The sequence below is a fragment of the Canis lupus genome, chromosome 3 (assembly GCF_048164855.1).
Source record: "Canis lupus baileyi chromosome 3, mCanLup2.hap1, whole genome shotgun sequence".
NCBI lineage: Eukaryota > Metazoa > Chordata > Mammalia > Carnivora > Canidae > Canis > Canis lupus.
In genome coordinates this window covers 57,698,426-57,710,904 of record NC_132840.1, presented here as the reverse complement: position 1 = coordinate 57,710,904, position 12,479 = coordinate 57,698,426, and the positions used below count along the sequence as shown (strand labels likewise).

General features: G+C 59.0%; 2 protein-coding genes across 4 annotated transcripts; one reads left to right on the top strand and one right to left on the bottom strand.

The window, feature by feature from the left end:
* Positions 1 to 939: 939 nt before the first annotated feature.
* Positions 940 to 5,944, top strand: C1QBP (complement C1q binding protein). The gene is made up of 6 exons (XM_072821611.1): positions 940 to 1,221; positions 1,788 to 1,938; positions 3,932 to 4,025; positions 5,130 to 5,225; positions 5,348 to 5,470; positions 5,555 to 5,944. Exons 1-6 carry the CDS (start codon positions 1,011 to 1,013, stop codon positions 5,702 to 5,704), a joined length of 825 nt encoding a protein of 274 aa, XP_072677712.1. The 5' UTR covers positions 940 to 1,010; the 3' UTR covers positions 5,705 to 5,944.
* A 62-nt stretch (positions 5,945 to 6,006) lies between these two features.
* RPAIN (RPA interacting protein) lies at positions 6,007 to 12,392 on the bottom strand. Of its 3 annotated transcripts, XR_012028478.1 has the most exons (8): positions 11,986 to 12,388; positions 11,296 to 11,466; positions 10,075 to 10,135; positions 8,832 to 8,943; positions 8,614 to 8,677; positions 7,641 to 7,781; positions 6,790 to 6,933; positions 6,007 to 6,124 (listed from the first exon to the last, which is right to left on the bottom strand). XR_012028478.1 is itself a non-coding variant. In XM_072821610.1 (7 exons), exons 1-7 carry the CDS (start codon positions 12,247 to 12,249, stop codon positions 6,095 to 6,097), a joined length of 843 nt encoding a protein of 280 aa, XP_072677711.1. In that variant the 5' UTR covers positions 12,250 to 12,390; the 3' UTR covers positions 6,007 to 6,094. The 3 variants fall into 3 exon arrangements, 2 of the variants coding, with proteins under 2 accessions (XP_072677711.1, XP_072677709.1); XM_072821610.1 differs by lacking the exon at positions 6,790 to 6,933 and having other exon boundaries at positions 11,986 to 12,390; XM_072821608.1 differs by lacking the exon at positions 6,007 to 6,124 and having other exon boundaries at positions 6,771 to 6,933; positions 11,986 to 12,392.
* Positions 12,393 to 12,479: the final 87 nt, after the last annotated feature.

The following is a 12,479-nucleotide window of genomic DNA, read 5'->3' as shown; positions in this document are numbered from 1 at the left end:
AACTAAAGGATTTGCAGCAAAGGAGGAGGAAGGAAATAACTTCCAAAGCCGTGACTGTCAAGCAGAGGCGAGCAGGTTATTAAGGGTGAGGGATGAATATCCAGGGAGAGCAGCTGTGTTCCCTGCGCAGGGGCGTCCATCAGGTTGCTCAGGTACAAGGTTGAAAACACCTTTACCTGCGCCCTGTCAGGGCAATGAGGCCCCTGCTCCCCCCGGGGGAGACCTTAACCTTGTGAGGGTGGGGCCAGGGGAAGGGGCGATTAGCGTCTCCCCCCCCCCCGGGCCACGGGCTGGGGTCTTGGGCTCATCTCCGATGGGAACACCCGCCTTGCTCTTGGACCAGCCCTGGGACTTGTACCGCGAGGTTGAAGTCTGGGATGCGGTTCGGCCGCCCACGTAGTTCTGCATTCCCTTTTATTCCTTAAAATCCGTAACGACTAAGGCTTTTGCATCTGCGATTCTGACACCGCCTTAGGAGGTTCTTCGAGGAGCTGCTAGGAGTAGGGTGTGGGTGCCAAGAACAGCTGGAGGCCCCAAGTGACCTCTCCGGGGCCTTAAGAGCTCTCTTTTTCTGGGCCCCTCCCTCCTCCTCCCAGCTTCCTGGTCCCAGAACAATGCAAAGTCTTGGGAACTGGGTGCACGCTGGTGGGGGGGGAGGGGCACACGCTGGGGGCCGTGTGTGTGCGCGTGCCGGGGCTGTGCATGCTGGGGAGGTGCACACAGGTGGTGTGCACGCCGGGGTGGTGTCCACGCTTGGTAAGGGTGGCGGGAATTCAGGGGGCCGGCCCCGGAGCGGAGCTACCCTCGGGGCTCGGGGTCCCGCGGGGAGACCCGGCGCCGGCGGCCCCGCTGACCTCGGCGGCCCCAGCAGAGGGCGCTGCCAGCCCGACGCCCCGGGCCCGCACTGCACAGGCGCGGAAGCGCTCCCGGGGAGGAGCGGGACTTCCGGCGGCGCGCGAGCCGGGATCCGGGCCTGGTTCGTCCTTCGCGCCCGCACGTGCGTTGCCGCGATGCTACCGCTGCTGCGCCGAGTGCCCCGCGCCCTGGGCTCCGCGGTCGCCGGGCTCCGCGCCGCCCCCGCCCTGCCGCCTCCGACCCTGCTGCGGCCCGCGCCCCGGCCGTGCGTGCGGCCCTTCGGGCTGCTCCCTGTGCGCGCGGGCCTCCTGCGCTCCCGCGGGCCCTGCGGCTGCGGCTGCGGCTGCGGCGGGCTGCACACCCAGGGTGAGGCTGGGGCGCGGCGGGGGCGGTGGTCCGGGGAGCCGCGGCCAGGGGGGCGGGGGCGGGGGCCCAAGGCCCCAAACTCACGACCCCCTGCAGTGGACGACTCCAGGTTAATCCCACGTGGCTTGAGGTTTCCTGCCTTAATCCCGAGAGTGGTGGCTCCCTGGCTGGCGGTGATGCTTCTAAACCCCGGCAGCCGGCTCTATCCTGAGCCTCGGAGGTGGATTCGGGGAGGCGGCTGGTCAGAGTTAAAAGCAGGGGAGGTCGTGTGTGGTCTGGGGCGGGTAACGGGAATCGCCTGGCTTCGCTGTGAAATGCGGTGATGGGCTCGTTGCTGGAAGTCATTTTTCCAGAATTGAGCTCAGCCTCCTGCCACGGGTGTCCAGCCCGTTTCCAGGTTGGGAACCGAGGCCCCGTGGGTCTGACTCCGTGCCCAGAGCCTCCGTAACAGCACAAGCATCAGAATCGGTCGAGGCCAGGTTTCCCACAGCAATCACCCCAAGTCGTTTGTTGGTTTAAGACTGACTGGTTTTTCTTTTTCTGTATCTTATGGGTTTTCATTGCAGGGGACAAAGCTTTCGTCGAGTTCCTGAATGATGAGATTAAGGAGGAAAAGAAAATACAGAAGCACAAGTCCCTCCCCAAAATGTCTGGGGGCTGGGAGCTAGACATGAATGGGACGGAGGCCAAGTTAGTGCGGAAAGTAGCTGGAGAAAAGTAAGTGTGGGCTGCAGGGGGTCCCTCTGACCCGGCGCAGCCTCCCCGATCTTCCAGGGATGCCTTAGAGCAGGTCCCCGGACACATGATTTCCAGGTGCCTCATTCACTGCACGCAGATTGGCTGAGCGTGGATTTATTAAGGAAGGAAGGATGTCCTGGTAAGGAAGGCCCTGCCTGACCCAGGCACGCATATCAGAAAGTCTTCTTAAGATTTCATTTATTATTATTATAATTTTTTAAGATTTTATTTATGCATGAGAGACATAGAGAGAGGCAGAGACACAGGCAGAGGGAGAAGCAGCCTCCATGCAGGGAGCCCAACATGGGACTTGATCCCAGGTCCCCAGGATCCCCTCCGGCTGAAGGTGGCGCTAAACTGCTGAGCCACCAGGGCTGCCCTATTTTTGAGAGAGAGAGCACGCACATGGGCAGAGGGAGAAGCAGGCTCTCCTCCTGAGCAGGGTGCCCTATGGGAGCTGGAGCTCGACCCCAGGACCCTGGGATCACCACCAGAGCCAACCCCAGACCCTTCACCAACCAAGCCACAGAGGAGCCCCCGACTGAGATTTGTGCAGTTCTGACGGATTGGGTGCCGCCTCTGCAGTGCAGGGTTCTGGCCGAGGGAAACCCGGCCCTCCCCCTGACATTTGACGTTTACAGTGGGGAGAACCAGCCTGTGGCCCCCATGTGCGTGGATGAAGCCACATGTGCTTAGTGTCCCCGTTAGAAAGGTACAGAACTTTCCATTTGCTTCACCTCTTCACCATCCCTTTTTTGAGTAAAGTTCTGAGATGTTGTGAACTGGGATCTGATTCTTTCTTTGCCTTTATTTGCCATGTTTTTTTTTCCTGCATAACTTCCCCTAAACCATTTTCCGAGGGTAACGTGTAGCCAGTGGAGTAAATATAATGTTCTAGTGAATAGAGCGGCACCTCTGTGCCCAGGTGCTCAGTGTGGTCAGCACTGCGGCACATTAGATAGGTTTTGTAGCTGAATGTGACACCAGCATCCCTGTACGGGAGCAACTCCAAGCACACCGGCAGGGGGGTCCCGAGTACACCCGCGGAGTGGGGGAGCTGGCACCTACCTGCGCTGGGCACTCAGACTCGGAGCACAATTTGTCAGGGGAGGGTTCTGTAGCGGAAGACTGTCATGAGGTGGGTGTTTCCAGGCTGCTTCCTCACGATATGGAACTTCCCACAAGTATTTTAAAGAATGGATTTAGGGGGGGCGGGGGCTCAGTGGTTGAGCATCTGTCTTTGGCTCAGGTCGTGATCTCAGGGTCCTGGGATCGAGTTCCAGGTCGGGCTTTCTACTCAGCAGGGTATCTGCTTCTCCCTCTGCCCCTCCCACTGTTCGTGCTCTCTCAAATAAATATATTTTTAAAAACAGCTCTGTGGCAGCTGTGTTGACGGGGAGCCCCCTCCCCGGGGCCTATCCTGGCCCTCTCATAGCAGCACCCTTGTGTGCCTCTCTTCCCCTGTCCCTCTGGGCAGATCTCATGGAGTAAAGTTCTTACGAGAGGCTACCTGCTGTCCCAGCACCCTCTGCTGCTCACTGCCACCGAATGGCTGGTGGCCAGGAGCCCTGGGTTGGCAGGGTGGGGGGGCAGTTAGTAACCCACTGCGTCTGCACGTGGCGGAGACAAGGAGATAAAGTGGGGCCTGTGGGTTTATTTTTTATTTTTTTTTTAAGATTTTATTTATTTATTCATGAGAATACACAGAGAGGAGAGAGAGAAGCAGAGACACAGGCAGAGGGAGAAGCAGGCTCCATGCAGGGAGCCCAATGTGGGACTCGATCCCAGGTCTCCAGGATCACACCCAGGGCTGCAGACAGCACCAAACCACTGAACCACCAGGGCTGCCCGGCCTGTGGGTTTAAATCTGGCAGCCCTGGAAACATGGTTTCCGCCCCATGTGTAAGTGCAACTGTAGCAGCGCCGCCTCTGCTGGACAGAGCCACAGCCCTGACCTCTCTCCCACTGGCAGGATCACCGTCACTTTCAACATCAACAACAGCATCCCGCCGACGTTTGAGGGGGAGGAGGAGCCGGCCCAGGGGCAGAAGGCGGATGAGCAGGAGGTGAGTAGGCACTGGCCCAGGCCTTAGAGAAGCTGCAGTGTCCTCATGCCTCTGCCATCAGAGGGTGTGGACAGCCAGGGACCACCGTCCTTGGCCCTACTTACCGAGCGCTGTTTCCGCCGGCTTTGGCACCAGAACCTTGGCCCCCGAGGCTTGGGCCTTACACCTGGGCCTGCGTTCGCAGTGGAGGGAACCGAGCCCGTCTTAGGCCTTTCTGTGACTGGGAGAGGTTTGGTTTCAGGAGTCTCACCTGAAGTGTTTCCACATGTCCCACGTGGGCAGGGGGCCACAGCGGGAGCTTCAGAGACTAACGTCCGAGTCCTTGGCAGGGTTGGGCTGCTGGCCATCCTGGCTGCACATGTGTCAGGAGGCCGTGTGCCCGGTGCTGAGTCCAGGTTGAGGCCGAGCTCGGAGAGGTCAGCTCAGTGTTGGAGGGAGGGCTGCTCTGATCCTTTAGCCTGTAGGATGGCCAGGTAGGAGGTGCACTGGCCTGGGTCCCAGGCTGTGACAGGAAGAGCCCGAAATGGCCAGTGGGAGACAGGTTGGAGGTCAGGGCCGGCTTTGCAGTGTGGACAGGAAAATGGGCCCCAGGGGAGAGGAAGTCCTTTAGCCTGGCTGGGTCCAGAGTTCACGTTTCCTCACTGTAAACCTAGCATGTTCTGTGAACAAGTAGGGGCCAGGAGAAGTGAAACCCTGGGGTGTGTGGTCTCCGCTGTCAGACCTAGTTCAGGACCTGGGAAGGGCTAGCCGGAAGTGAGCCCAGTCTCCCCGACGTGTGGGTATGTGCTGTTAACGCTGGGGAAGATTCTAGACTCCTGGTGGAGGAGCATTATCATCTAAGAGTTTATTTATTTTTAAAGGTTTTATTTATTTATTCATGAGAGAACAGAGAGAGGCAGAGACACAGGCAGAGGGAGAAGCAGGCTCCATGCAGGGTCTCCAGGATCACGCCCTGGGCTGAAGTCAGTGCTAAACCGCTGAGCCACCCGGGCTGCCCTCATCTAAGAGTTTAGAAGTGGTAATGACCATCCTGGCGGTGGTGTTGTTGGGCCCCTGAACCGTGAGCCCGCTGGCGGGTCCTGATGCGTCCTTGCTTTTCCCCAGCCTGAACTGACATCCACTCCCAACTTCGTGGTGGAAGTCATCAAGGATGGTGGCAAGAGGGCTCTGGTACTGGACTGTCACTACCCGGAAGACGAGGTACGTGGGAAGGGCGGCGCCCCTGGGGACAAGGAGGCCAGTGGGGCTGACATCTGCATGTCAAGCTGTAGGACCTGTCTTGTCTTCGGCAATGCCTCACTCCCCGCAAATCCTCTCCTTAGGTGGGGCAAGAGGAGGAGGATGAGAGTGACATCTTCTCCATCAGGGAGGTGAGCTTCCAGGCCGTGGGCGAGTCGGAGTGGAAGGACACGAATTACACGCTCAACACCGACTCCCTGGACTGGGTGAGTGGCGGGGAGGAGGAGGAGGGCGGGCTCCTGCCTGGCAGGGACACCCCAGGACCAGGAGGACGTGCTTTCTGTCCCCAGGCCCTGTATGACCACCTGATGGACTTCCTGGCCGACCGGGGGGTGGATAACACCTTTGCGGATGAGCTGGTGGAGCTCAGCACAGCCCTGGAGCACCAAGAATACATCACTTTCCTTGAGGATCTCAAAGGTTTTGTCAAGAGCCAGTAGAGCAGCCTGACGCTGAGCGGGGACAGATGGCGGGCCCTGGCCAGGGAAGGAGCCCGCGGTGAAGCAGGACGTGTCCCTGGAGATGGCTTTCTTCCTGATATCATGCAGAATAATTCAGATTTAAATTATTTCCTTTGCCCTCTTAACTACTCTTCATTTACTGCTTCTGTACGACTCTCCCACTCCTAGATTTTTGTATAACACAATAACGGACAATAAAACTGGTTTATCTTCTCCCAAGTGCTTGGACTTCCCTGTTCCTTCTGTTTCCACCTGACAACAGCACACCCAGAGCACAGAAAGACGTTTGACACATTTTAATACAAAATAAGTTACAAATGAGAGGCTGGTATTTACAAGGCAGTCACCCCAGCACTGCAGAGTCTGGCTCTAGTGGATTACCGCCCACGTGTCACAAGCCTGGATGGAAACAGAAGAGTTCAGGCTGCACACATCATCTCCAAGGTTCGAGTATGCAGTCCGCAGTGACCTGTATGTCGCGTTCAGGCATCATCACTGCCAACCTCCCTCCCGCAGCCCCAGACAGCGGCCTGGGCCCAGCAGCTGCGTGTGCGCCTCGGGCAAAGATGGGAGGGGCGGGATCCTGACAAGGGACTCCTTGGGCCCAGGGCGGGCAGCCAGGAGGATGCAAGCTTATGATGGCTGATGGCTCTCTTGGCCCCGCATGGACGTGAGGCTCCTTCAGCTGAGCCCAGGATGTGGCCTGTGCCCCAGGGGCGTCCACACCACTCCTGCCCCTGCAGCAGACTCAGAACTCATGGCCCCTCCCAGCACGCCTAGGATGACAACCTTGGTCTTCCCAAGCTCCTGCCTCAGCTCTGCTGCTGCCCCCTCCCACAGCGGTCTCCCGGATCCCCTGGAGCCAGCGCTGCCAATCACAGTGCCTCCACAGGGCTTCCCTCTGCTAGGCCCAGGGGCCCAGACCCCAGAAACCCCATGGGCTTCCACTCCCTGCGGCAGCCAGCTTGTCCCTCAACCATGAGGCAGAGGCCATAGCTGCCTGTCCTGGGCTCTTCAACAGCCCGACCTCCACTCACATCTCCAACCTCCAATACACGACGGACCTGCTCATGTGCCAGGGCCAGGAGGACGAAGCTGTGAGCTTGCCCTTGAGGACAAAAGGCACGGCAGGTCACTTGGCGGTGTCACAGGGACGGCATCAGGCACGGCAGGGGCCCAAGCAGGCGTGAGGAGTCAGGCTTCAGCGTCTAGGGCACAACTGCACTCAAGCATTTGTGCAAACTGACCCCGAGCCATGTGGATGGAGCCGAAGGCTCAAGTGGCCCAGAATGGAGGTGGCGTAGACACCTGCCCACAGAGGGTCCACTGGGGGTACCGGGTGGTGGGAGCACAGGAGCACCAGCCTGTCACGTAACCTTCACCCACCACCTCCTTGCACCCTGGGGGAAGGCAGGGTCCTCCACTGAGGCACATGGTCCAGCAGCAGATGGCAGAGGGCACCACCCCTGCCCCACGGGAGTGGGCTGTGTCCCCAGCAGTGGGGCCCACATCCTGAGCCACCTCAGGCCGCCACCTGGGAGCCCGCGGCACTCGGGTGACCCTGCTGCCTCCCGCCCCACCACCCACCCTTGGGGAGCTGTGGGCCCGGCGTCCTCAGTGACCTGATGCTGTCCTGCATCCTCCTGCCAAACTGGCTCCAGGACGGCCCGTCTGGGTCTCGGGGGTGTGACACCCGAGTCGGAGCACAGCCCTGCCCCCAGGGGTCCCCATGTCCTGCCCTCCAGGTGACGGCCACCTCTGAGCTCAAGCACATTACCTCCACATCCCTAAGCAAAACTCCTTAGAGAATAAACTGCATTTTTAAATCTCTGCCTGTTTCTGAGCATGATTTCCGCCAACGTGGGAATGAAGCCACGACTGAGTGGCCCCTACACTGGATCCCAGGGGGACTCACCACGCAGCTCATGAGGAGACTGGAATTTTCTTCTGTCCCATCTGTGACCAAAAACTCAGGCGTGTGGGGACAGTGTGTGCTGTGCTCATTCACGCTGCGCTCCAAGCAGCCACGAAGCGTCTGCTCAGTCAGTTCTGGAGACTGCAAGAGAAGCATGAGACGGCCACCTGATCCCAGTCGCCTCCCAGGTACAGCCTGAGAACCCCGATTCCCCACACCCCTGTGGGGGACCAGGAGGGCACGGGGCCACCGGGCTTGCTGACGCCCTGGCACCTCTGCCTCTGGGAGCTGGCAACCTGGGCCATTCCATATATGTTCTGGGCCCCAATCAAGGAAGAGGGAAAAAAAACAGTGTTTTTGTTTTTTTGTTTTTTTTTAAACAATAGGAAATGGAATGTTTAGGAAACACTCAAAAAGAGAAACTGTATAAAAAAAAAAGCTGTTGAGTTACATGAAAGATAGAGAGGGCAAAATCCTGGATGTGCACTTAGCTTCCGGGCACACTTTCCAGAAACAGCCCTGGGAACACAGGCCAGGCCTTCTCAGAGGAGCTGGTGGGAAGGACTCCGTGCTCCTGGGGCCTGGCAGACATCGGCACGTCTGAGCCCTGCTGTGAGCGGTTCCTTTTCCCCACTTTCCACCTGAAGCCAGCCAGCAAACCTCCAGCCCCATCATGGCGGTGAAGAGGCACCTTCCGTATTTCACGGCCCCTGAAGCCTACTCTCTGAACACGGTTGTGTCCTCAGGTGCACAGAACGCTTGCAAAAGGCCCGGTACCATGTTCCTGGGGCTCACGGGCCCCGGCACACCCATCAGTGGGGGGCCAAGGGCCAGGCCAGCGGGGATGTGGGCACCACAGCCGGTTCCAGCTCCCCGGGGGCCTGACTGTGCTGCCAGGAGGAGCACCATTGGCTCCAGCAGGGTGGCAAGGGTTCAGGAAAGCAGATTCGTGCGGAAGGAGGGGAACACTCACCTGGGAAGAGAGGTAGAGGCCACACGGACACATGGCCACGCCACCTGATACCCTCAGATTGTACCTGGAAGCAGAGTGGGGATCACAGAGCACTGGGGCCAGCATACCAGACCCCAAACCTTTCCAAATGACCCATTTTCCGGGGGAGGTGCCACTCACCTTGGAGTATGTGTGTGTGTGGGGGGGGTCCCAGAATGCCCAAGGGTTTAAGAACTCACTTTGTACACACGGGACACACGAGAGCGTTTGCCTCCCACTCGGCCAGCATGACACGCAGACACTCTTCATCGAACTGCAGGCTCTGCTCGTACTCAGTGAGGATGGACCGTTCTGTGGGGAAAGTGCAGCTGTGGCACTCATGGCACTCTCCCCGGCCACCCGCCTCCCCGCCAAGCCTCACCTACACCCGACAACGCTTCGGATCATGCCACCCACCGCACACTATTTACCATGCAGCCAGCCTCCCTCCCCCTGCCTGTCCTGCGTGTGAGCACAAGCTGCAGGTGCAGCGCTGGGGGACAAGGTAACAAGGCCCAGGAGCATCCCCAGAGGCTGCAGGAGCAGAGCCGTAGGTAAGAGAGCAGATGCTGGCTGGGCACTAACTTCCAGCCTCCAACGTCCACATTCTCAGTCTGCACTGTTCACAATCTGTGTTCGTCCACACGGCAAACACACCACAACGCCAAGTATGCAGCAGGAAGGAGCCCAATGAGCTCACAGTCCATACATCCCAACAGAGTGAGCCAGGCACAGGCTGCAGCCCACACTAGTCCTCCTTCGGTCTTTCAAATAAAGTCCTATTGGGACCCAGCTATGCTTATCAGGTCCATGGCTGTTTTCACAGCATCCAAGGACTGAATCATTGCTGCAGGGACCGCGTGGACCACAAGGCCTCAGATATTTACTCTCTGGAGCATCACAGAAAGTCTGCCGGTCCCTGCTCTAGAGTGTTCCTAATGACCGCCGAGTACGTACATCATCACCACTGCACACTTGTTAGCTAAAGGCTCCGCAGAAGAACCTAGAGTCCTAAATTCCGCTGCAAGATTGGAATTACAGGGAACAGGTAGGGGAGATCAAAAAACAAACAAACAAAAAAACCCACAAAACCATGTTGGAGAGAAGGCACTTGAATGACGTGACATGAGCGCTCCGGTCACGACTGCGTCTTGTAAGGCGACAGGACAAGTATTCATCTATCGGTAGAGACTAACGGGAGGACCGAACACACACAGGACCTGGCCTCGCCACACCCAGCCCCCACCACTAGCTGCACAGTGGAACGAGGAGTCTGGGCACCAGGCCAGAAGCCAGCCAGCCACGGTGTCAGAGTAAAAGCAGACTTCTGACAGCAGCCTGATGTCACAAGTGGAGGCAGGGCTGTGGAGAACTAATTCTGCTCTGAAAGCGGTCAGCACTCAGGTAGCTAGACACAGGTAGAAGGACTCTCCCAGAGGTCACCTTGGTCAGCCAGCTCCTGCTGGATCTCCTCGAGCACAGCCAGGTCCATCAGCTCCTCCAGCTGCAAGAGAAAGCGGGCTGATCCGAGGTTTCCAGTCATGACCAGGCAGCAAGCCCCATGATGACTCATGCCTGGGAGGCTGGCTTGAGGAATTGGGATTCAATCGAGACAATCAGTCCACCCTTCAGTAGGATATGCTGACCATGTGGTAATGGGATCCTGCTGAGAAGCCATCAACAAACCACCAAGGAACAAAAGGCCCAAATTCGGGGGAGCTATGGCTCTGCTGGGCAGTGTTCCTGGCCCCCAGGAACCTCACTTTGGCCTCTGCAAAGTGGGAGGAAAGCTGGATGGGCTCCTGTGAGCACTGTGATCATGTGACTCAGACGTGTGGCACATCCGAGGACACCTGGGGACACCTGATAACACATACTCATGAGACACTCTGATGTTTTCAGGGCAGTTTGCTGATGTTTTCTTAGACTGTCCTCACAGCGCTGACAACGTTCTCTTCACTGCCTTACAGACATGAAAGCAAAGCTCAGAGGCTCAGGACAGTTAAAGAGTCCAGAGCGAAACCAGGGTCAGAATTCCACAACTACGGACTTCCAAGCTGGTGCTTTTCCTGGCGCACGGTAAACGGTTTCCTATCCACACCCAGCCCCCGACGCTGGCTGAGGTTAGAATCAGAAAGCTGCTGGGCTCCCTCAAGAGACTGTTAGCCCATGCCTGTGGAATCAAAACTTTCAGAGTGGGGAGCCTAGGAGTGGGCAAAACGTCTTTATTTTTGGTTTCATGAGACATGGTGATGCAGCAGGTTGGTAGTCTGGTGTGGACGAACCCTGAATCTAGAAGAGTGTAACTTTATTTTTTTAAATTTTTAAAAATTTATTTATTCATGAGTGACAGAGAGAGAGAGGCAGAGACACAGGCAGAGGGAGAAGCAGGCCCCATGCAGGGAGCTTGACGTGGGACTCGATCCTGGGTCTCCAGGATCACACCCTGGGCTGAAGGCAGGCGCTAAACTGCTGAGCCACCCGGGCTGCCCCTAGAAGAGTGTAACTTTAAAGGTTGAAGAGCCTGCATCAAAGGTGGTTGGAATCCTGACTGGACGCTGGAGGGTGGGTGGGTTCGGAGGACTTGAGGAGAGAGGTACAGAGAGGACCCTGGGCACTGCTGGTGCTGTAGCACCCTCCCTGAAACACGGATCCCAGCCTGACCTGACTCAAGGCTTCTGGGCAGCGCTCCATGGACTGCAGAGCATGCCACTCTTCTTCCATCACTTCTTGCACCAGAAGGGTGCTCTGAGCTCTCCTCGGCACACTGCCTCCAGCCTGGCGGTATCTGTTCAGCAGCCTGTCCCGACTGTTTCTCATTCTCTCCAGGCATCCCTGGGAAGGAGAAAGACGGAAGTGAGTTGGCTAAAAAAAATAATAATAATAATAATAATAAAAATTCTTAGAGGTGCCTGGGTGGCTCTGTCGGTGAAGCATCTGCCTTCGGCTCAGGTCATGATCTGGTACTGGGACGCTGGGGGGGCAGGGGGCAGAAAGAGACAGCATTTCCTCTGTGGAAGCCCAGCGTCGTCCCCCCAGCACCGCCCCCCGTACACTCCCCCCAACGCCCCGCCCTGCGCCCCTCCCTCAACCCCGCCCCCCAGGAGGTGGCGCGGGGGGCGCGCAGGTGCACTCGCGGCGTGTGGGGCCCCGCACGCAGAGCCCAGAGGTTCCGGGGCGCCCGGCCCGGTGCAGGTCCAGCCTAGCTCATCCCGGTCCCCGCCCGGTCCCGCTCCCGGTCCACTGGGCCCGGCGCTCCGGCACCTGCCTCTCCGGCCCGCGGCACGGCGGCTGCCCGGGCGGATCAGGGCAGTGACGGCAGCCCAGCCAAGGCTCCCCGGAGCCCACGCCCACCTGCCGGAAGGCGTCCTTCCACCGCGGCGAGCCCACCGCCTTGTACAGCGAGCGGCGCCCGGAGCCCGGCGCCTCGGCCATCTCTCTGCAAGCGTCGCCGCCAGGAAGCCGCGCCCCCCGAGGGCGCGCAGGACCCTGGGAATTGTAGTTTGCGGGCTCTCCTCGCGCGCGCCCGCGGGGCGTTCTGGGAACGGCCGTCCCATCTGCCAGCCCCGCACGGAGACGGACTGGGGCGACCCCGAGGATGCGTGGCCGCGGTGGCATTTGTGAGGTCAACCCAACCTGGACTAAGGGAGGTGCGTCTAGGCTTAGACTAGTGTCCGAGCGGCAATCAGAGACGCAGGTCTCCGGCTGCGCTCCGAGGGCTGGCCTTCCCGCAGCGCCGCCCCCGCCTGATTGGCGGCCCTCCCCTCCGCGGGCCGCGTGCGTCCGGGCGTTCCGCTCGCTGATTGGCCGGAGCGCGGCCCGCCGGCCGCCGATTGGCTGTGCCCCGC

Excerpts from the sequence above, each read along its gene's own strand:
- C1QBP (XM_072821611.1), top strand. The coding sequence starts at position 1,011 with ATGCTACCGCTGCTGCGCCGAGTGCCCCGCGCCCTGGGCTCCGCGGTC. Across the intron at positions 1,222-1,787 it reads CGGCGGGCTGCACACCCAGG|GGGACAAAGCTTTCGTCGAG; the intron begins GTGAGGCTGGGG and ends TTTTCATTGCAG. Across the intron at positions 5,471-5,554 it reads ACACCGACTCCCTGGACTGG|GCCCTGTATGACCACCTGAT; the intron begins GTGAGTGGCGGG and ends TTCTGTCCCCAG.
- RPAIN (XM_072821608.1), bottom strand. The coding sequence starts at position 12,249 with ATGCCACCGCGGCCACGCATCCTCGGGGTCGCCCCAGTCCGTCTCCGT. Across the intron at positions 11,467-11,985 it reads GGAAGGACGCCTTCCGGCAG|GGATGCCTGGAGAGAATGAG; the intron begins GTGGGCGTGGGC and ends TCTCCTTCCCAG. Across the intron at positions 6,934-7,640 it reads GTCTCCTCATGAGCTGCGTG|ACGCTGAAGCCTGACTCCTC; the intron begins GTGAGTCCCCCT and ends GTTGTGCCCTAG.